The sequence below is a fragment of the Chiloscyllium plagiosum genome, unplaced genomic scaffold (genome assembly GCF_037043375.1).
Source record: "Chiloscyllium plagiosum isolate Xiang-an unplaced genomic scaffold, Cpla_swu_hap1 HiC_scaffold_14, whole genome shotgun sequence".
Taxonomy (NCBI): domain Eukaryota; kingdom Metazoa; phylum Chordata; class Chondrichthyes; order Orectolobiformes; family Hemiscylliidae; genus Chiloscyllium; species Chiloscyllium plagiosum.
The window spans coordinates 4,127,512-4,149,166 of NW_028270152.1; the positions used below are offsets into that span (position 1 = coordinate 4,127,512).

General features: G+C 45.8%; 1 protein-coding gene across 2 annotated transcripts in view; it reads right to left on the reverse strand.

Annotated features, from left to right (window-relative positions):
- The window catches only part of uroc1 (urocanate hydratase 1), a 100,609-nt gene that overhangs the window by 11,477 nt on the left and 67,477 nt on the right, over positions 1 to 21,655 (reverse strand). For both annotated transcript variants that reach the window (XM_087994045.1, XM_087994046.1), the window contains exons 16-18: positions 6,507 to 6,605; positions 4,683 to 4,782; positions 3,067 to 3,148 (exon numbers count right to left, since the gene is read on the reverse strand). In XM_087994045.1, the coding sequence (XP_087850171.1) occupies positions 3,067 to 3,148; positions 4,683 to 4,782; positions 6,507 to 6,605 (281 nt within the window). The remainder of the gene's footprint in view (positions 1 to 3,066; positions 3,149 to 4,682; positions 4,783 to 6,506; positions 6,606 to 21,655) is intronic.

A 21,655-nucleotide genomic window follows, 5' to 3' on the forward strand; every position in this document is an offset into this window, starting at 1 on the left:
ACCAGACCCGCACACAGTGCTCTCCTGGAGGGAGTTACAGTCAGAGTGTGACACATGGCTACAGCACATAAAAAGGCCCTTCAGCCCATCGAATCTGCAGTAGCAAAACCCAGTTCTTAACTATTCAAATCCCATTCCGAGCACTTGGCCCAGAGCCTTGACATCACAAGTGTACGTCTAAACTCTTCTTCAATGTGACGAGGGTTCCTGCCTCTCCCACCCTCACAGGCAGAGAGTTCCAGATTCCCCACCCCTCTCTGGGTGTAAAGGTGTTGTGTCACATCCTCTGTCCATCCTCCTGCCTTTACCTTCAATCTACAGCCCCTGGTCATTGATCCCTCCATCAAGAGGAAAGGTACCTTCCTGTCTACCCTGGCTGTGCCCCTCATAATTTTATACATCGCATTCATGTCGCCTCCCCGCTCCCTCCCCACTCACGCCCCTCAGCTCTGAGGAAGAATTCATTGTTCCGATTCAGGATTTGAACCGATCGCCTGTTCCTGCCTCTCAGGTGGGGAAGCCTGTCACCCAGCACTTTAAGGTTAACTCATGAAGGAAGGGTAGCATTAATACTCACCAGCCCACACCTCCCCCTCCTGGAGGAAGGGTAGCATTAATACTCACCAGCCCACACCTCCCCCTCCTTGAGGAAGGGCAGCATTAGTACACACCAGCCCACACCTCCCCCTCCTGGAGAAAGGGCAGCATTAATATCACCAGCCCACACCTCCCCCTCCTGGAGGAAGGGTAGCATTAATATTCACCAACCCACACCTCCCCCTCCTAGAGGAAGGGTAGCATTAATACACACCAGCCCACACCTCCCCCTCCTAGAGGAAGGGTAGCATTAATACACACCAGCCCACACCTCCCCCTCCTATAGTAAGGGTAGCATTAATACTCACCAGCCCACACCTTCCCCTCCTGGAGGAAGGGTAGCATTAATACACACCAGCCCACACCTCCCCCTTGTAGAGGAAGGGTAGCATTAATATTCACGAACCCACACCTCCCCCTCCTAGAGGAAGGGCAGCATTAATACACACCAGCCCACACCTCCCCCTCCTGGAGAAAGGGCAGCATTAATACTCACCAGCCCACACCTCCCCCTCCTGGAGGAAGGGTAGCATTAATATTCACCAACCCACACCTCCCCCTCCTAGAGGAAGGGTAGCATTAATACACACCAGCCCACACCTCCCCCTCCTAGAGGAAGGGCAACATTAATACTTGCCAGCCCACACCTCCCCCTCCTAGAGGAAGGGTAGCATTAATACTCACCAGCCAACACCTCCCCCTCCTGGAGGAAGGGTAGCATTAATATTCACCAACCCACACCTCCCCCTCCTAGAGGAAGGGTAGCATTAATACACACCAGCCCACACCTCCCCCTCCTAGAGGAAGGGTAGCATTAATATTCACCAACCCACACCTCCCCCTCCTAGAGGAAGGGTAGCATTAATACTCACCAGCCCACACCTCCCCATCCTGGAGGAAGGGTAGCATTAATACACACCAGCCCACACCTCCCCCTCGTAGAGGAAGGGTAGCATTAATATTCACGAACCCACACCTCCCCCTCCTAGAGGAAGGGCAGCATTAATACACACCAGCCCACACCTCCCCCTCCTGGAGAAAGGGCAGCATTAATACTCACCAGCCCACACCTCCCCCTCCTGGAGGAAGGGTAGCATTAATATTCACCAACCCACACCTCCCCCTCCTAGAGGAAGGGTAGCATTAATACACACCAGCCCACACCTCCCCCTCCTAGAGGAAGGGCAACATTAATACTTGCCAGCCCACACCTCCCCCTCCTAGAGGAAGGGTAGCATTAATATTCACGAACCCACACCTCCCCCTCCTAGAGGAAGGGCAGCATTAATACACACCAGCCCACACCTCCCCCTCCTGGAGAAAGGGCAGCATTAATACTCACCAGCCCACACCTCCCCCTCCTAGAGGAAGGGTAGCATTAATATTCACCAACCCACACCTCCCCCTCCTAGAGGAAGGGTAGCATTAATACACACCAGCCCACACCTCCCCCTCCTAGAGGAAGGGTAGCATTAATATTCACCAACCCACACCTCCCCCTCCTAGAGGAAGGGTAGCATTAATACTCACCAGCCCACACCTCCCCCTCCTGGAGGAAGGGTAGCATTAATACACACCAGCCCACACCTCCCCCTCGTAGAGGAAGGGTAGCATTAATATTCACGAACCCACACCTCCCCCTCCTAGAGGAAGGGCAGCATTAATACACACCAGCCCACACCTCCCCCTCCTGGAGAAAGGGCAGCATTAATACTCACCAGCCCACACCTCCCCCTCCTGGAGGAAGGGTAGCATTAATATTCACCAACCCACACCTCCCCCTCCTAGAGGAAGGGTAGCATTAATACACACCAGCCCACACCTCCCCCTCCTAGAGGAAGGGCAACATTAATACTTGCCAGCCCACACCTCCCCCTCCTAGAGGAAGGGTAGCATTAATATTCACGAACCCACACCTCCCCCTCCTAGAGGAAGGGCAGCATTAATACACACCAGCCCACACCTCCCCCTCCTGGAGAAAGGGCAGCATTAATACTCACCAGCCCACACCTCCCCCTCCTGGAGGAAGGGCAACATTAATACTTGCCAGCCCACACCTCCCCCTGCTGGAGGAAGGGCAGTATTAATACTCACCAGCCCGCACCTCCCCTTGCTGGAGGAAGGGCAGCATTAATACTCACCAGCCCACACCTCCCCCTCCTGGAGGAAGGGCAGCATTAATACTCATCAGCCCACACCTCCCCCTGCTGGAGGAAGGGCAGCATTAATACTCACCAGCCCACACCTCCCCCTGCTGGTAGATGGGCAGTATTAATACTCACCAGTCCACACCTCCCCCTGCTGGAAGAAGGCAACAATAATACTCACCAGCATACACCTCCCCCTCATGGAGGAAGGGCAGCATTAATACTCACCAGCCCATGCCTCCCCCTGCTGGAGGATGGGTAGCATTAATACTCACCAGCCCATGCCTCCCCCTGCTGGAGGATGGGTAGCATTAATACTCACCAGCCCACACCTCCGCCGTTGTGTAAAGCCACCCACGTTGCTCCTCGGAATGAGTCACCAATAGCATTCTGCACTGCCATGTCTGGGAAGATAGAGGGCAAACACACACCCAATCAGTTGAGAACACGGGGGGACATTAGGCTCCTCATTATCACTCTCTCCTCCTGTGGCAAACTCCTGAGTATAGATCTGTTTGTCTATGAATTGAGGGTCATCAGGTGAGCACACACAGTCTCAGGAGGGCCCTTGAATAACATGCAGAGGGACAACACAAATGGCATTTATACAATACCTTTAAGGTGGTATAGAAACACTGAGCTGATGATCAAAATTTGTCATGAACCATATAAGGACAGGTGACCCAAAGCTCGGTAACAGAGGTACAAAGACATTCGAAGGAGGAGACTTGGGCCACTGCTGTTTATCATTCTTATAAATGACTTGGATGAGGGTGTAGAAGGATGGGTTAGTAAGGTTTGAGTTGCTGAAGGATGTTGCAAGTTACAGAGGGACATAGATAAGCTGCAGAGCTGGGCTGAGAGGTGGCAAATGGAGCTTAATGTGGAAAAGTATGAGGTGATTCACTTTGGAAGGAGTAACAGGAATGCAGAGTGCTGGGCTAATGGGAAGATTCTTGGTAGTGTAGATGAGCAGAGAGGTCTTGGTGTCCATGTACATTGATCCTTGAAAGTTGCCACCCAGGCTGATAGGGTTGTTAAGAAGGCACACGGTGTGTTAGCTTTTATTGGTAGAGGGATTGAGTTTTGGAACCACGAGGTCATGCTGCAGCTGTACAAAACTCTGGTGTGGCCACACTTGAAATATTGTGTACAGTTCTGGTCACCGCATTATAGGAAGGATGTGAAGCTTTGGGAAAGGCTCAGAGGAGATTTACTAGGACCTTGCCTGGTATGGAGGGAAGGTCTTATGAGGAAAGGCCGAGGAATGTGAGGCTGTTTTCATTAGAGAGAAGGCGGAGAGGTGACTTAATAGAGACATATAAGATAATCAGAGGGCTAGATAGGATGGACAGGGAGAGCCTTTTTCCTCAGATGGTGACGGCGAGCACGAGGGGGCATAGCTTTAACTTGAGGGGTGATAGATATAGGACAGATGTCAGAGATAGTTTCCTTACTCAGAGAGTAGTAGGGGCATGGAACAATCTACCTGCAACAGTAGTAGACTCGCCGACTTTAAGGGCATTTAAATGGTCATTGGATAGGATGATAATGGAATAGTGTGGGTTAGATGGGCTTCAGATTGGTTCCACAGGTTGGTGCAACATTGAGGGCCGAAGGGCCTGTACTGCGCTGGAATGTTCTATGTTCTATGTTCAATGAGACACAACTGGAGATGTTTAGGGATCAATGCGCAGGATAACAGCACAGCAATTGGCCTTTCACAGTGTCAATGAACCGAATGGTCTCTTCCTGTGCTCTAAGATTCAAGGGTAACAGAAACTTGAAAAGAAGGATTGATGGATTTTGGTTCGGTAAGGCATCAAGTTATAAAATCACAGTGGGTAGATGGATGAGAGGTAGGACAGGCTTGATGGACTGAATGGCCCCTTCATTTCTATGGTCCTTTATATAATCCATTCAGTGAATGGTACCAACCTGCACAAAATGCTGACCCATCGTAAATATTTGAGGTTTCTCTGAAGGGGCTGTCAGTTCCACTGACATCATGGTGGTCTCGGCTAATCACCACAGGAGCCTGTCAAGGTACACAGAGATTAGAAGGGGATTGCTTTGTGTAAAATGTAATTCTGAGAGGTTATAGTTATCAGGAATAATAGAACAGAGTGGGACACCTTTCTCTGGATATGAATAGACTGAGGAACTTAGAAAACATAGAAAAACAGTAGCAGGAGTTGGCCATTCGGCCCTTCAAACGTGCTCCACCATTCAATATGATTAGATTAGATTAGATTACTTACAGTGTGGAAACAGGCCCTTCGACCCAACAAGTCCACACCGACCCGCCGAAGCGCAACCCACACCATACCCGTACCTTTACCCATTACCTAACACTATGGGCAATTTTAGCATGGCCAATTCACCTGATCTGCACATCTTTGGACTGTGGGAGGAAACCGGAGCACCCGGAGGAAACCCACACAGACAAGGGGAGAACGTGCAAACTCCACACAGTCAGTTGCCTGAGGCGGGAATTGAACCCAGGTCTCTGGCGCTGTGAGGCAGCAGTGCTAACCACTGTGCCACTGTGCCGCCCACCACGACTGATCTTCTAATTCAATCCCCTCTTCCTGCTTTTTCCCCATATCATACCCTTTGATCCCTTTAGCCCTAGAAATTATATCTAACTCCTTCCCCCAAACAGTCAATGTTTTGCTTTCTGTGGCAAAGAATTTTACAGGCTCCCCTCCCTCTGAATAAAGAAATTTTATTTAAAAAAATCTTTTCTGGGATTTGGGCATCATTGGCTGGGCTCAATATTTATTACCTGTCCCTAGTTGCCCCTTGAGAAGGTGGGGGTGAGCTGCCTTCTTGAACTGCTGCAGTCCATGTGCTATAAGTAGACCCCCTTAGGGAGGGAGTTTCTCGACATCTCATCCCTAAATGGATAACTCTGCATCCTTAGACTGCGACCTCTGGTTCTGGATTCCCCAGTCATCAGGAACATCCTTCTTGCTTTACCCTGTCTAGACCTGTCAGAATTTTATAGGGTGCTATGAGATTCTTCCTCATCTTTTTAAACCAGTGATTATAATCCTAAACTAATCTCGGAGCAAATTACTTCAAATGCTCGAGTCTGTACTGAAACTAAAGAGCACTGGAGATCACAGCGAGCAAATGTTTCGAGTGTAGCTGACTCTTCGTCAGACACTCCATGTCAGCTGTGATGAAGAGTCATTTAGACTCAAAACGTTAGCTTGCTCTCTCTCCATGGATGCTGCCTGACCCACTGTGATCTCCAGCACTTCTTGTTCTAACCAATCCAGTCTTTCTTCATATGTCAGTCCTGCCATCCCAGGAATCTTTATTACACTCCCTCCATCACCAGACCATCCATCCTCAGATAAGGAGACCAAAACTGGACATAGTACACCAGGTGTGGTCTCACCAAGGCCCAGTCTTGCAGCAAGATGTCCCTGCTCCTGTACTTGAGGAGGTAATCCTGAGGGGTAACTGTCAGTCAAATTAGAAAGGAGTGAATGAGCTAGAAATAAATAGGAGCCTTCAGTTACGTAGAGAGATAGGAGAAGCTGTGTTATTCTCCTTCCAACAGCAAAGGAGGATTTAATTCAGATGTTCAAAATTAAGAAGAATTTCCATAGGAGTTTTCATGTTACCTGCACCAGTATCCATTTCCTTTTGTGGTTTGGTGACAAGCTGTACTTTAAATGTCCCTGGGGACATGTTGAGATGTTTGATTGTTATTAAGGGTGCTACATAAATGCAACTTTTTGCTGTTACCGTGATCTTGCCTGCAGCAATTGCCCGGTTTATTGCAACTGCTATCTTCACACGTCCTTTCTGATCCGAGTACAGAATCCGAGCTTGAGAACCGACAACCTGGCAAATGCAGGCAGGAAATTTCAATCAAAGAAAGTCTGACTAATTCCTCACCCACAGAACCATTCTCGTCAATCATTTCCACCCCCTCCCTGAAACCTTCACACTCTCCTGGAAGTGTAGTCCCCACAATTCCAGCTGAGGCCAGAGATATTCCTACAAAGTTTCATGATATCATCGCTGCTTTCCCACATTACATTGTATACGTGATGAGGGTGGGTTTGTGATGGAGAGCAACACATGCCTTCAATTCCCACATCAGCTCAGGTTACCCCAAAGGACTTTCCTTCTCAACCTCTCCCCTCGCCTGAGGCACAGTGACCCTCAGGTTAAACCACCACCAGTCATCTCTCTCTAATGAGAGAGTTGAACTATGATGCCTTTATTTTTGCTATGTACATTAGAGGGAACAGCAGTCACTGTGTACATTACAGAGAATAGCAGCCCCTTGGTATGTTGTAGAGAATAACAGTCCCTGTGCATGTTATAAAGACCAGAAGCCTCTGTGTATATTGTACAGAATAGCAGCCCTCCACAATTCCCTCATTAAGTCCTTCAGACCAAAGGGTTAGCCATGGGCACCCGCATGGGCCCCAGTTATGTCTGCCTCTTCGTCAGGTACGTGGAACAGTCCATCTTCTGTAGTTACACTGGCGCTGTCCCCCACCTTTTCCTCCGTTACATTGATGACTGTAATGGCACCACCTCATGTTCCCACGAGGAGGTTGAACAGTTCATCAACTTCAGAACAATCTTCCACTCCAACCTCAAGTTCACCTGAACCATCTCAGACACCTCCCTCTCCTTCCTGGACTTCTCCATCTCCATTTCTGGGAACCGACTCAACACAGACATCCACTTCAAACCTACCAACTCCTACAGCTACCTGAACTACACCTCCCCCCACCCCAGAAAAATGCTATCTCTCACTTCCAATTTCTCGGCCTCCACTGCATTTGCTCCCAGGTGGAGCAACTACACTCCAGAATCCCAGATGGCCTCTTACTTCAAGGACTGCAATTTCCCCTCCCACATGGTCAACAATGCCCTCCAGTGCATCTCCTCGTCTACCTGCACCTCCGCCCTTGAACCCCACCCCTCCAACTGCAACAAGGATAGAAAGCTCCCCCCACCCTCCCCCCGGTTCTGACCTTCCACCCACCACCCTCTGGATACAACGCATCATTGTCAGCCATTTATGCCACCCACAGTCAGACCCCACCACCAGGGATATACTTCCCTCCCCACCCCTATCTGTGTTCCGCAGAGACTGTTCCCTCCGTGACTCCCTTGTTAGGTCCATGCACCCCACCAACCCACCCTCCACTCCCAGCACCTTCCCTTGCCACAGCAAGAGGTGTAAAACCTGTGCCCTCACCTCCCCCACTCACCCCCCAGCCAAGGCCCCAAAGGATCCTTCCACATCCGGCAGAGATTTTTCTGCATCTCCACACACCTCACCTACTGTGTCCGTTGCACCTAATGTGGTCTCCTCAACATCGGGAGGATGCCAACTCACGGAATGTTTTAGGGAACATCTCTGGGACAGACGCACCAACCACTCCCACCGCCCCATGGCTGAACCGTTCAACTCCCCCTCCCACTGCGTCAAGGACATGCAAGTCCTGGGCCTCCTCCACCGCTAAATCATAGCCACCCAATGGCTGGAGGAAGAACGCCTCATCTTCCTTCTTGGGACCTTCAACTAAACAGCATCGATGTCGATTTCACCGGTTTCCAAATCTCCCCCCCTCCCACCACCTCATCCGAAATCCAAAACTCCAACTTGGAACCGCCGCTTGATCTGTCCTACCTGTCCATCTTCCTTCCTACCTATCCATTCCACCCTCCGCTCCGACCTATCACAATTACCCCCATCCTACGTCCACGTTTCGCCTTCCCACCTACCTTTCCCCGAGCCCCACATCCACACCCGTATTTATCTCTCGGCCCTCTTACCCCTCCACATTCCTGATGAAGGGCTTTTGCCCGAAACGTCGATTCTCCTGCTCCTCAGATGCTGCCTGACCTGCTGTGCTTTTCCAGCGCCACACTTTTTGACTATAAAACAGAATACCAGACCCTGTGTATAAAAGAGGATAGCAGTCCCTGTGTATATTAAAGAGGAGAGCAGTCCCTGTGTATATTAAAGAGGAGAGCAGTCCCTGTGTATATTAAAGAGGAGAGCAGTCCCTGTGTATATTAAAGAGGAGAGCAGTCCCTGTGTATAAAAGAGGAGAGCAGTCCCTGTGTATATTAAAGAGGAGAGCAGTCCCTGTGTATATTAAAGAGGAGAGCAGTCCCTGTGTATATTAAAGAGGAGAGCAGTCCCTGTGTATATTAAAGAGGAGAGCAGTCCCTGTGTATATTAAAGAGGAGAGCAGTCCCTGTGTATATTAAAGAGGAGAGCAGTCCCTGTGTATAAAAGAGGAGAGCAGTCCCTGTGTATATTAAAGAGGAGAGCAGTCCCTGTGTATATTAAAGAGGAGAGCAGTCCCTGTGTATATTACAGAGGAGAGCAGTCCCTGTGTATATTAAAGAGGAGAGCAGTCCCTGTGTATATTAAAGAGGATAGCAGTCCCTGTGTATATTAAAGAGGAGAGCAGTCCCTGTGTATAAAAGAGGAGAGCAGTCCCTGTGTATATTAAAGAGGATAGCAGTCCCTGTGTATATTAAAGAGGAGAGCAGTCCCTGTGTATATTAAAGAGGATAGCAGTCCCTGTGTATATTAAAGAGGATAGCATTCCCTGTGTATAAAAGAGGAGAGCAGTCCCTGTGTATATTAAAGAGGAGAGCAGTCCCTGTGTATATTACAGAGGAGAGCAGTCCCTGTGTATATTAAAGAGGAGAGCAGTCCCTGTGTATATTAAAGAGGAGAGCAGTCCCTGTGTATATTACAGAGGAGAGCAGTCCCTGTATATATTACAGAGGAGAGCAGTCCCTGTGTATATTAAAGAGGATAGCAGTCCCTGTGTATATTACAGAGGAGAGCAGTCCCTGTGTATATTAAAGAGGAGAGCAGTCCCTGTGTATATTAAAGAGGAGAGCAGTCCCTGTGTATATTAAAGAGGAGAGCAGTCCCTGTGTATATTAAAGAGGATAGCAGTCCCTGTGTATAAAAGAGGAGAGCAGTCCCTGTGTATATTAAAGAGGAGAGCAGTCCCTGTGTATATTACAGAGGAGAGCAGTCCCCGTGTATATTACAGAGGAGAGCAGTCCCTGTGTATATTAAAGAGGAGAGCAGTCCCTGTGTATATTAAAGAGGATAGCAGTCCCTGTGTATATTAAAGAGGAGAGCAGTCCCTGTGTATATTAAAGAGGAGAGCAGTCCCTGTGTATATTAAAGAGGATAGCAGTCCCTGTGTATATTAAAGAGGAGAGCAGTCCCTGTGTATATTAAAGAGGATAGCAGTCCCTGTGTATATTAAAGAGGAGAGCAGTCCCTGTGTATATTAAAGAGGAGAGCAGTCCCTGTGTATATTAAAGAGGAGAGCAGTCCCTGTGTATATTAAAGAGGATAGCAGTCCCTGTGTATATTAAAGAGGAGAGCAGTCCCTGTGTATATTAAAGAGGAGAGCAGTCCCTGTGTATATTAAAGAGGAGAGCAGTCCCCGTGTAAATTAAAGAGGAGAGCAGTCCCTGTGTATATTAAAGAGGAGAGCAGTCCCTGTGTATATTAAAGAGGAGAGCAGTCCCTGTGTATATTAAAGAGGAGAGCAGTCCCTGTGTATATTAAAGAGGAGAGCAGTCCCTGTGTATATTAAAGAGGAGAGCAGTCCCTGTGTATAAAAGAGGAGAGCAGTCCCTGTGTATATTAAAGAGGAGAGCAGTCCCTGTGTATATTAAAGAGGAGAGCAGTCCCTGTGTATATTACAGAGGAGAGCAGTCCCTGTGTATATTAAAGAGGAGAGCAGTCCCTGTGTATAAAAGAGGAGAGCAGTCCCTGTGTATATTAAAGAGGAGAGCAGTCCCTGTGTATATTAGAGAGGAGAGCAGTCCCTGTGTATATTAAAGAGGAGAGCAGTCCCTGTGTATATTAAAGAGGAGAGCAGTCCCTGTGTATATTAAAGAGGAGAGCAGTCCCTGTGTATATTAAAGAGGATAGCAGTCCCTGTGTATATTAAAGAGGAGAGCAGTCCCTGTGTATATTAAAGAGGAGAGCAGTCCCTGTGTATAAAAGAGGAGAGCAGTCCCTGTGTATATTAAAGAGGAGAGCAGTCCCTGTGTATAAAAGAGGAGAGCAGTCCCTGTGTATATTACAGAGGATAGCAGTCCCTGTGTATATTAAAGAGGAGAGCAGTCCCTGTGTATATTAAAGAGGAGAGCAGTCCCTGTGTATAAAAGAGGAGAGCAGTCCCTGTGTATATTAAAGAGGAGAGCAGTCCCTGTGTATATTAAAGAGGAGAGCAGTCCCTGTGTATAAAAGAGGAGAGCAGTCCCTGTGTATATTAAAGAGGAGAGCAGTCCCTGTGTATATTAAAGAGGATAGCAGTCCCTGTGTATATTAAAGAGGAGAGCAGTCCCTGTGTATATTAAAGAGGATAGCAGTCCCTGTGTATATTAAAGAGGAGAGCAGTCCCTGTGTATATTAAAGAGGAGAGCAGTCCCTGTGTATATTAAAGAGGATAGCAGTCCCTGTGTATATTACAGAGGAGAGCAGTCCCTGTGTATATTACAGAGGAGAGCAGTCCCTGTGTATATTAAAGAGGATAGCAGTCCCTGTGTATATTAAAGAGGAGAGCAGTCCCTGTGTATATTAAAGAGGAGAGCAGTCCCTGTGTATAAAAGAGGAGAGCAGTCCCTGTGTATATTAAAGAGGAGAGCAGTCCCTGTGTATATTAAAGAGGATAGCAGTCCCTGCGTATATTACAGAGGAGAGCAGTCCCTGTGTATATTAAAGAGGAGAGCAGTCCCTGTGTATATTAAAGAGGAGAGCAGTCCCTGTGTATATTACAGAGGAGAGCAGTCCCTGTGTATATTAAAGAGGAGAGCAGTCCCTGTGTATATTACAGAGGAGAGCAGTCCCTGTGTATATTAAAGAGGAGAGCAGTCCCTGTGTATATTACAGAGGAGAGCAGTCCCTGTGTATATTAAAGAGGAGAGCAGTCCCTGTGTATATTAAAGAGGAGAGCAGTCCCTGTGTATATTAAAGAGGAGAGCAGTCCCTGTGTATATTAAAGAGGATAGCAGTCCCTGTGTATATTAAAGGGGAGAGCAGTCCCTGTGTATATTACAGAGGAGAGCAGTCCCTGTGTATATTAAAGAGGAGAGCAGTCCCTGTGTATATTAAAGAGGAGAGCAGTCCCTGTGTATAAAAGAGGAGAGCAGTCCCTGTGTATATTAAAGAGGAGAGCAGTCCCTGTGTATAAAAGAGGAGAGCAGTCCCTATGTATATTACAGAGGATAGCAGTCCCTGTGTATATTAAAGAGGAGAGCAGTCCCTGTGTATATTAAAGAGGAGAGCAGTCCCTGTGTATAAAAGAGGAGAGCAGTCCCTGTGTATATTAAAGAGGATAGCAGTCCCTGTGTATATTAAAGAGGAGAGCAGTCCCTGTGTATATTAAAGAGGAGAGCAGTCCCTGTGTATATTAAAGAGGATAGCAGTCCCTGTGTATATTAAAGAGGAGAGCAGTCCCTGTGTATATTAAAGAGGATAGCAGTCCCCGTGTATATTAAAGAGGATAGCAGTCCCTGTGTATATTAAAGAGGAGAGCAGTCCCTGTGTATATTAAAGAGGAGAGCAGTCCCTGTGTATATTAAAGAGGATAGCAGTCCCTGTGTATATTACAGAGGAGAGCAGTCCCTGTGTATATTAAAGAGGAGAGCAGTCCCTGTGTATATTAAAGAGGAGAGCAGTCCCTGTGTATATTAAAGAGGAGAGCAGTCCCTGTGTATATTAAAGAGGATAGCAGTCCCTGTGTATATTAAAGAGGAGAGCAGTCCCTGTGTATATTAAAGAGGAGAGCAGTCCCTGTGTATAAAAGAGGATAGCAGTCCCTGTGTATATTAAAGAGGATAGCAGTCCCTGTGTATATAAAAGAGGAGAGCAGTCCCTGTGTATATTAAAGAGGATAGCAGTCCCTGTGTATATTAAAGAGGACAGCAGTCCCTGTGTATATAAAATAGGATAGCAGTCCCTGTGTATATTAAAGAGGATAGCAGTCCCTGTGTATAAAAGAGGATAGCAGTCCCTGTGTATATTAAAGAGGATAGCAGTCCCTGTGTATATAAAAGAGGAGAGCAGTCCCTGTGTATATTAAAGAGGATAGCAGTCCCTGTGTATATTAAAGAGGAGAGCAGTCCCTGCGTATATTAAAGAGGAGAGCAGTCCCTGTGTATATTACAGAGGAGAGCAGTCCCTGTGTATATTACAGAGGAGAGCAGTCCCTGTGTATAAAAGAGGAGAGCAGTCCCTGTGTATATTAAAGAGGATAGCAGTCCCTGGGTATATTAAAGAGGAGAGCAGTCCCTGTGTATATTAAAGAGGAGAGCAGTCCCTGTGTATATTAAAGAGGAGAGCAGTCCCTGTGTATATTAAAGAGGAGAGCAGTCCCTGTGTATATTAAAGAGGATAGCAGTCCCCGTGTATATTAAAGAGGAGAGCAGTCCCCGTGTATATTAAAGAGGAGAGCAGTCCCTGTGTATATTAAAGAGGAGAGCAGTCCCTGTGTATATTAAAGAGGAGAGCAGTCCCTGTGTATATTAAAGAGGAGAGCAGTCCCTGTGTATATTAAAGAGGAGAGCAGTCCCTGTGTATATTAAAGAGGAGAGCAGTCCCTGTGTATATTAAAGAGGAGAGCAGTCCCTGTGTATATTAAAGAGGATAGCAGTCCCTGTGTATATTAAAGAGGATAGCAGTCCCTGTGTATATTACAGAGGAGAGCAGTCCCTGTGTATATTAAAGAGGAGAGCAGTCCCTGTGTATATTAAAGAGGAGAGCAGTCCCTGTGTATATTAAAGAGGAGAGCAGTCCCTGTGTATATTAAAGAGGAGAGCAGTCCCCGTGTATATTAAAGAGGAGAGCAGTCCCTGTGTATATTAAAGAGGAGAGCAGTCCCTGTGTATATTAAAGAGGAGAGCAGTCCCTGTGTATATTAAAGAGGAGAGCAGTCCCTGTGTATATTAAAGAGGAGAGCAGTCCCCGTGTATATTAAAGAGGATAGCAGTCCCTGTGTATATTAAAGAGGATAGCAGTCCCTGTGTATATTAAAGAGGAGAGCAGTCCCTGTGTATATTAAAGAGGAGAGCAGTCCCTGTGTATATTAAAGAGGAGAGCAGTCCCTGTGTATATTACAGAGGAGAGCAGTCCCTGTGTATATTAAAGAGGATAGCAGTCCCTGTGTATATTAAAGAGGAGAGCAGTCCCTGTGTATATTAAAGAGGAGAGCAGTCCCTGTGTATATTACAGAGGAGAGCAGTCCTTGTGTATATTAAAGAGGATCGCAGTCCCTGTGTATATTAAAGAGGAGAGAAGTCCCTGTGTATATTAAAGAAGAGAGCAGTCCTTGTGTATATTAAAGAGGATAGCAGTCCCTGTGTATATTAAAGAGGAGAGCAGTCCCTGTGTATATTAAAGAGGAGAGCAGTCCCTGTGTATATTAAAGAGGAGAGCAGTCCCTGTGTATATTAAAGAGGAGAGCAGTCCCTGTGTATATTAAAGAGGAGAGCAGTCCCTGGGTATATTAAAGAGGAGAGCAGTCCCTGTGTATATTAAAGAGGAGAGCAGTCCCCGTGTATATTAAAGAGGAGAGCAGTCCCTGTGTATATTAAAGAGGAGAGCAGTCCCTGTGTATATTAAAGAGGAGAGCAGTCCCCGTGTATATTAAAGAGGAGAGCAGTCCCTGTGTACATTAAAGAGGAGAGCAGTCCCCGTGTATATTAAAGAGGAGAGCAGTCCCTGTGTATATTAAAGAGGAGAGCAGTCCCCGTGTATATTAAAGAGGAGAGCAGTCCCCGTGTATATTAAAGAGGAGAGCAGTCCCCGTGTATATTAAAGAGGAGAGCAGTCCCTGTGTATAATAAAGAGGAGAGCAGTCCCCGTGTATATTAAAGAGGAGAGCAGTCCCTGTGTATATTAAAGAGGAGAGCAGTCCCCGTGTATATTAAAGAGGAGAGCAGTCCCTGTGTATATTAAAGAGGAGAGCAGTCCCTGTGTATATTAAAGAGGAGAGCAGTCCCTGTGTATATTAAAGAGGAGAGCAGTCCTTGTGTATATTAAAGAGGATAGCAGTCCCTGTGTATATTAAAGAGGAGAGCAGTCCCTGTGTATATTAAAGAGGAGAGCAGTCCCTGTGTATATTAAAGAGGATAGCAGTCCCTGTGTATATTAAAGAGGAGAGCAGTCCCTGTGTATATTAAAGAGGAGAGCAGTCCCTGTGTATATTAAAGAGGATAGCAGTCCCTGTGTATATTAAAGAGGAGAGCAGTCCCTGTGTATATTAAAGAGGAGAGCAGTCCCCGTGTATATTAAAGAGGAGAGCAGTCCCTGTGTATATAAAGAGGAGAGCAGTCCCTGTGTATATTAAAGAGGAGAGCAGTCCCCGTGTATATTAAAGAGGAGAGCAGTCCCTGTGTATATTAAAGAGGAGAGCAGTCCCTGTGTATATTAAAGAGGAGAGCAGTCCCTGTGTATATTAAAGAGGAGAGCAGTCCCTGTGTATATTAAAGAGGTGAGCAGTCATTGTGTATATTAAAGAGGATAGCAGTCCCTGTGTATATTAAAGAGGAGAGCAGTCCCTGTGTATATTAAAGAGGAGAGCAGTCCCTTGTGTATATTAAAGAGGATAGCAGTCCCTGTGTATATTAAAGAGGATAGCAGTCCCTGTGTATATTAAAGAGGAGAGCAGTCCCTGTGTATATTAAAGAGGATAGCAGTCCCTGTGTATATTAAAGAGGAGAGCAGTCCCTGTGTATATTAAAGAGGAGAGCAGTCCCTGTGTATATTAAAGAGGAGAGCAGTCCCTGTGTATATTAAAGAGGAGAGCAGTCCCTGTGTATATTAAAGAGGATAGCAGTCCCTGTGTATATTAAAGAGGAGAGCAGTCCCTGTGTATATTAAAGAGGAGAGCAGTCCCTGTGTATATTAAAGAGGAGAGCAGTCCCTGTGTATATTAAAGAGGATAGCAGTCCCTGTGTATATTAAAGAGGAGAGCAGTCCCTGTGTATATTAAAGAGGAGAGCAGTCCCTGTGTATATTAAAGAGGAGAGCAGTCCCTGTGTATATTAAAGAGGAGAGCAGTCCCTGTGTATATTAAAGAGGATAGCAGTCCCTGTGTATATTAAAGAGGAGAGCAGTCCCTGTGTATATTAAAGAGGATAGCAGTCCCTGTGTATATTAAAGAGGAGAGCAGTCCCCTGTGTATATTAAAGAGGAGAGCAGTCCCTGTGTATATTACAGAGGAGAGCAGTCCCTGTGTACATTAAAGAGGAGAGCAGTCCCTGTGTATATTAAAGAGGAGTGCAGTCCCTGTGTATATTAAAGAGGAGAGCAGTCCCTGTGTATATTAAAGAGGATAGCAGTCCCTGTGTATATTAAAGAGGAGAGCAGTCCCTGTGTATATTAAAGAGGAGAGCAGTCCCTGTGTATATTAAAGAGGAGAGCAGTCCCTGTGTATATTAAAGAGGAGAGCAGTCCCTGTGTATATTAAAGAGGAGAGCAGTCCTTGTGTATATTAAAGAGGATAGCAGTCCCTGTGTATATTAAAGAGGAGAGCAGTCACTGTGTATATTAAAGAGGAGAGCAGTCCTTGTGTATATTAAAGAGGATAGCAGTCCCTGTGTATATTAAAGAGGAGAGCAGTCCCTGTGTATATTAAAGAGGAGAGCAGTCCCTGTGTATATTAAAGAGGAGAGCAGTCCCTGTGTATATTAAAGAGGAGAGCAGTCCCTGTGTATATTAAAGAGGATAGCAGTCCCTGTGTATATTAAAGAGGAGAGCAGTCCCTGTGTATATTAAAGAGGAGAGCAGTCCCCGTGTATATTAAAGAGGAGAGCAGTCCTGTGTATATTAAAGAGGAGAGCAGTCCCTGTGTATATTAAAGAGGAGAGCAGTCCCGTGTATATTAAAGAGGAGAGCAGTCCCTGTGTATATTAAAGAGGAGAGCAGTCCCTGTGTATATTAAAGAGGAGAGCAGTCCCTGTGTATATTAAAGAGGAGAGCAGTCCCTGTGTATATTAAAGAGGAGAGCAGTCCATTATGTATATTAAAGAGGATAGCAGTCCCTGTGTATATTAAAGAGGAGAGCAGTCCCTGTGTATATTAAAGAGGAGAGCAGTCCCTTGTGTATATTAAAGAGGATAGCAGTCCCTGTGTATATTAAAGAGGAGAGCAGTCCCTGTGTATATTAAAGAGGATAGCAGTCCCTGTGTATATTAAAGAGGAGAGCAGTCCCTGTGTATATTAAAGAGGATAGCAGTCCCTGTGTATATTAAAGAGGAGAGCAGTCCCTGTGTATATTAAAGAGGAGAGCAGTCCCTGTGTATATTAAAGAGGAGAGCAGTCCCTGTGTATATTAAAGAGGAGAGCAGTCCCTGTGTATATTAAAGAGGATAGCAGTCCCTGTGTATATTAAAGAGGAGAGCAGTCCCTGTGTATATTAAAGAGGAGAGCAGTCCCTGTGTATATTAAAGAGGATAGCAGTCCCTGTGTATATTAAAGAGGAGAGCAGTCCCTGTGTATATTAAAGAGGAGAGCAGTCCCTGTGTATATTAAAGAGGAGAGCAGTCCCTGTGTATATTAAAGAGGAGAGCAGTCCCTGTGTATATTAAAGAGGAGAGCAGTCCCTGTGTATATTAAAGAGGAGAGCAGTCCCTGTGTATATTACAGAGGAGAGCAGTCCCTGTGTACATTAAAGAGGAGAGCAGTCCCTGTGTATATTAAAGAGGAGTGCAGTCCCTGTGTATATTAAAGAGGAGAGCAGTCCCTGTGTATATTAAAGAGGAGAGCAGTCCCTGTGTATATTAAAGAGGATAGCAGTCCCCTGTGTATATTAAAGAGGAGAGCAGTCCCCTCTGTATATTAAAGAGGAGAGCAGTCCCAGTGTATATTAAAGAGGAGAGCAGTCCCTGTGTATATTAAAGAGGAGAGCAGTCCCTGTGTATATTACAGAGGAGAGCAGTCCCTGTGTATATTAAAGAGGAGAGCAGTCCCTGTGTATATTAAAGAGGAGAGCAGTCCCTGTGTATATTAAAGAGGAGAGCAGTCCCTGTGTATATTAAAGAGGAGAGCAGTCCCTGTGTATATTACAGAGGAGAGCAGTCCCTGTGTATATTAAAGAGGAGAGCAGTCCCTGTGTGTATTAAAGAGGAGAGCAGTCCCTGTGTATATTAAAGAGGAGAGCAGTCCCTGTGTATATTAAAGAGGAGAGCAGTCCCTGTGTATATTAAAGAGGAGAGCAGTCCCCGTGTATATTAAAGAGGATAGCAGTCCCTGTGTATATTAAAGAGGAGAGCAGTCCCCGTGTATATTAAAGAGGAGAGCAGTCCCTGTGTATATTAAAGAGGAGAGCAGTCCCCGTGTATATTAAAGAGGAGAGCAGTCCCTGTGTATATTAAAGAGGAGAGCAGTCCCTGTGTATATTAAAGAGGAGAGCAGTCCCCTGTGTATATTAAAGAGGAGAGCAGTCCCTGTGTATATTAAATAGGAGAGCAGTCCCTGTGTATATTAAAGAGGAGAGCAGTCCCTGTGTATATTAAAGAGGAGAGCAGTCCCCGTGTATATTAAAGAGGATAGCAGTCCCTGTGGTATATTAAATAGGAGAGCAGTCCCTGTGTATATTAAAGAGGAGAGCAGTCCCTGTGTATATTAAAGAGGAGAGCAGTCCCCGTGTATATTAAAGAGGATAGCAGTCCCTGTGTATATTAAAGAGGAGAGCAGTCCCCGTGTATATTAAAGAGGAGAGCAGTCCCTGTGTATATTAAAGAGGAGAGCAGTCCCCGTGTATATTAAAGAGGATAGCAGTCCCTGTGTATATTAAAGAGGAGAGCAGTCCCTGTGTATATTAAAGAGGAGAGCAGTCCCTGTGTATATTAAAGAGGAGAGCAGTCCCTGTGTATATTAAAGAGGAGAGCAGTCCCCGTGTATATTAAAGAGGAGAGCAGTCCCTGTGTATATTAAAGAGGATAGCAGTCCCTGTGTATAAAAGAGGAGAGCAGTCCCTGTGTATATTAAAGAGGAGAGCAGTCCCTGTGTATATTAAAGAGGAGAGCAGTCCCTGTGTATATTAAAGAGGAGAGCAGTCCCTGTATATAAAAGAGGATAGCAGTCCCTGTGTATATTAAAGAGGAGAGCAGTCCCTGTGTATATTAAAGAGGAGAGCAGTCCCTGTGTATATTAAAGAGGATAGCAGTCCCTGTGTATATTAAAGAGGAGAGCAGTCCCTGTGTATATTAAAGAGGATAGCAGTCCCTGTGTATATTAAAGAGGAGAGCAGTCCCTGTGTATATTAAAGAGGAGAGCAGTCCCTGTGTATATTAAAGAGGAGAGCAGTCCCTGTGTATATAAAAGAGGATAGCAGTCCCTGTGTATATTTAAGAGGAGAGCAGTCCCTGTGTATATTAAAGAGGAGAGCAGTCCCTGTGTATATTAAAGAGGAGAGCAGTCCCTGTGTATATTAAAGAGGAGAGCAGTCCCTGTGTCTAAAAGAGGGAGAGCAGTCCCTGTGTATATTAAAGAGGAGAGCAGTCCCTGTGTATATTAAAGAGGAGAGCAGTCCCTGTGTATATTAAAGAGGAGAGCAGTCCCTGTGTATATTAAAGAGGAGAGCAGTCCCTGTGTATATTAAAGAGGAGAGCAGTCCCTGTGTATATAAAAGAGGATAGCAGTCCCTGTGTATATTTAAGAGGAGAGCAGTCCCTTTGTATATTAAAGAGGAGAGCAGTCCCTGTGTATATTAAAGAGGAAAGCAGTCCCTGTGTATAAAAGAGGAGAGCAGTCCCTGTGTATATTAAAGAGGAGAGCAGTCCCTGTGTATATTAAAGAGGATAGCAGTCCCTGTGTATATTAAAGAGGAGAGCAGTCCCTGTGTATATTAAAGAGGAGAGCAGTCCCTGTGTATATTACAGAGGAGAGCAGTCCCTGTGTATATTAAAGAGGAGAGCAGTCCCTGTGTATATTAAAGAGGAGAGCAGTCCCCGTGTATATTAAAGAGGAGAGCAGTCCCTGTGTATATTAAAGAGGAGAGCAGTCCCTGTGTATATTAAAGAGGAGAGCGGTCCCTGTGTATATAAAAGAGGAGAGCAGTCCCTGTGTATATTAAAGAGGAGAGCAGTCCCTGTGTATATTAAAGAGGAGAGCAGTCCCTGTGTATATTAAAGAGGAGAGCAGTCCCTGTGTATATTAAAGAGGATAGCAGTCCCTGTGTATATTAAAGAGGAGAGCAGTCCCTGTGTATATTACAGAGGAGAGCAGTCCCTGTGTATATTAAAGAGGAGAGCAGTCCCTGTGTATATTAAAGAGGAGAGCAGTCCCTGTGTATATTACAGAGGAGAGCAGTCCTTGTGTATATTAAAGAGGAGAGCAGTCCCTGTGTATATTAAAGAGGAGAGCAGTCCCTGTGTATATTAAAGAGGAGAGCAGTCCCTGTGTATATTACAGAGGAGAGCAGTCCCTGTGTATATTAAAGAGGAGAGCAGTCCCTGTGTATATTACAGAGGAGAGCAGTCCCCGTGTATATTAAAGAGGAGAGCAGTCCCTGTGTATATTAAAGAGGAGAGCAGTCCCCGTGTATATTAAAGAGGATAGCAGTCCCTGTGTATATTAAAGAGGAGAGCAGTCCCTGTGTATATTAAAGAGGAGAGCAGTCCCTGTGTATATTACAGAGGAGTGCAGTCCCCGTGTATATTAAAGAGGATAGCAGTCCCTGTGTATATTAAAGAGGAGAGCAGTCCCTGTGTATATTAAAGAGGAGAGCAGTCCCTGTGTATATTAAAGAGGAGAGCAGTCCCTGTGTATATTACAGAGGAGAGCAGTCCCTGTGTATATTAAAGAGGAGAGCAGTCCCTGTGTATATTACAGAGGAGAGCAGTCCCCGTGTATATTAAAGAGGAGAGCAGTCCCTGTGTATATTACAGAGGAGAGCAGTCCCTGTGTATATTAAAGAGGAGAGCAGTCCCCGTGTATATTAAAGAGGAGAGCAGTCCCCGTGTATATTAAAGAGGAGAGCAGTCCCTGTGTATATAAAAGAGGAGAGCAGTCCCTGTGTATATTAAAGAGGAGAGCAGTCCCCGTGTATATTAAAGAGGAGAGCAGTCCCTGTGTATATTAAAGAGGAGAGCAGTCCCTGTGTATATTAAAGAGGATAGCAGTCCCTGTGTATATTAAAGAGGATAGCAGTCCCTGTGTATATTAAAGAGGAGAGCAGTCCCTGTGTATATTAAAGAGGAGAGCAGTCCCTGTGTATATTAAAGAGGAGAGCAGTCCCTGTGTATATTAAAGAGGAGAGCAGTCCCTGTGTATATTACAGAGGAGAGCAGTCCCTGTGTATATTAAAGAGGAGAGCAGTCCCTGTGTATATTAAAGAGGAGAGCAGTCCCTGTGTATATTAAAGAGGAGAGCAGTCCCTGTGTATATTAAAGAGGAGAGCAGTCCCTGTGTATATTAAAGAGGATAGCAGTCCCTGTGTATATTAAAGAGGAGAGCAGTCCCTGTGTATATTAAAGAGGAGAGCAGTCCCTGTGTATATTAAAGAGGAGAGCAGTCCCTGTGTATATTAAAGAGGAGAGCAGTCCCTGTGTATATTAAAGAGGAGAGCAGTCCCTGTGTATATTAAAGAGGATAGCAGTCCCTGTGTATATTAAAGAGGAGAGCAGTCCCTGTGTATATTAAAGAGGATAGCAGTCCCTGTGTATATTAAAGAGGAGAGCAGTCCCTGTGTATATTAAAGAGGAGAGCAGTCCCTGTGTATATTACAGAGGAGAGCAGTCCCTGTGTACATTAAAGAGGAGAGCAGTCCCTGTGTATATTAAAGAGGAGTGCAGTCCCTGTGTATATTAAAGAGGAGAGCAGTCCCTGTGTATATTAAAGAGGATAGCAGTCCCTGTGTATATTAAAG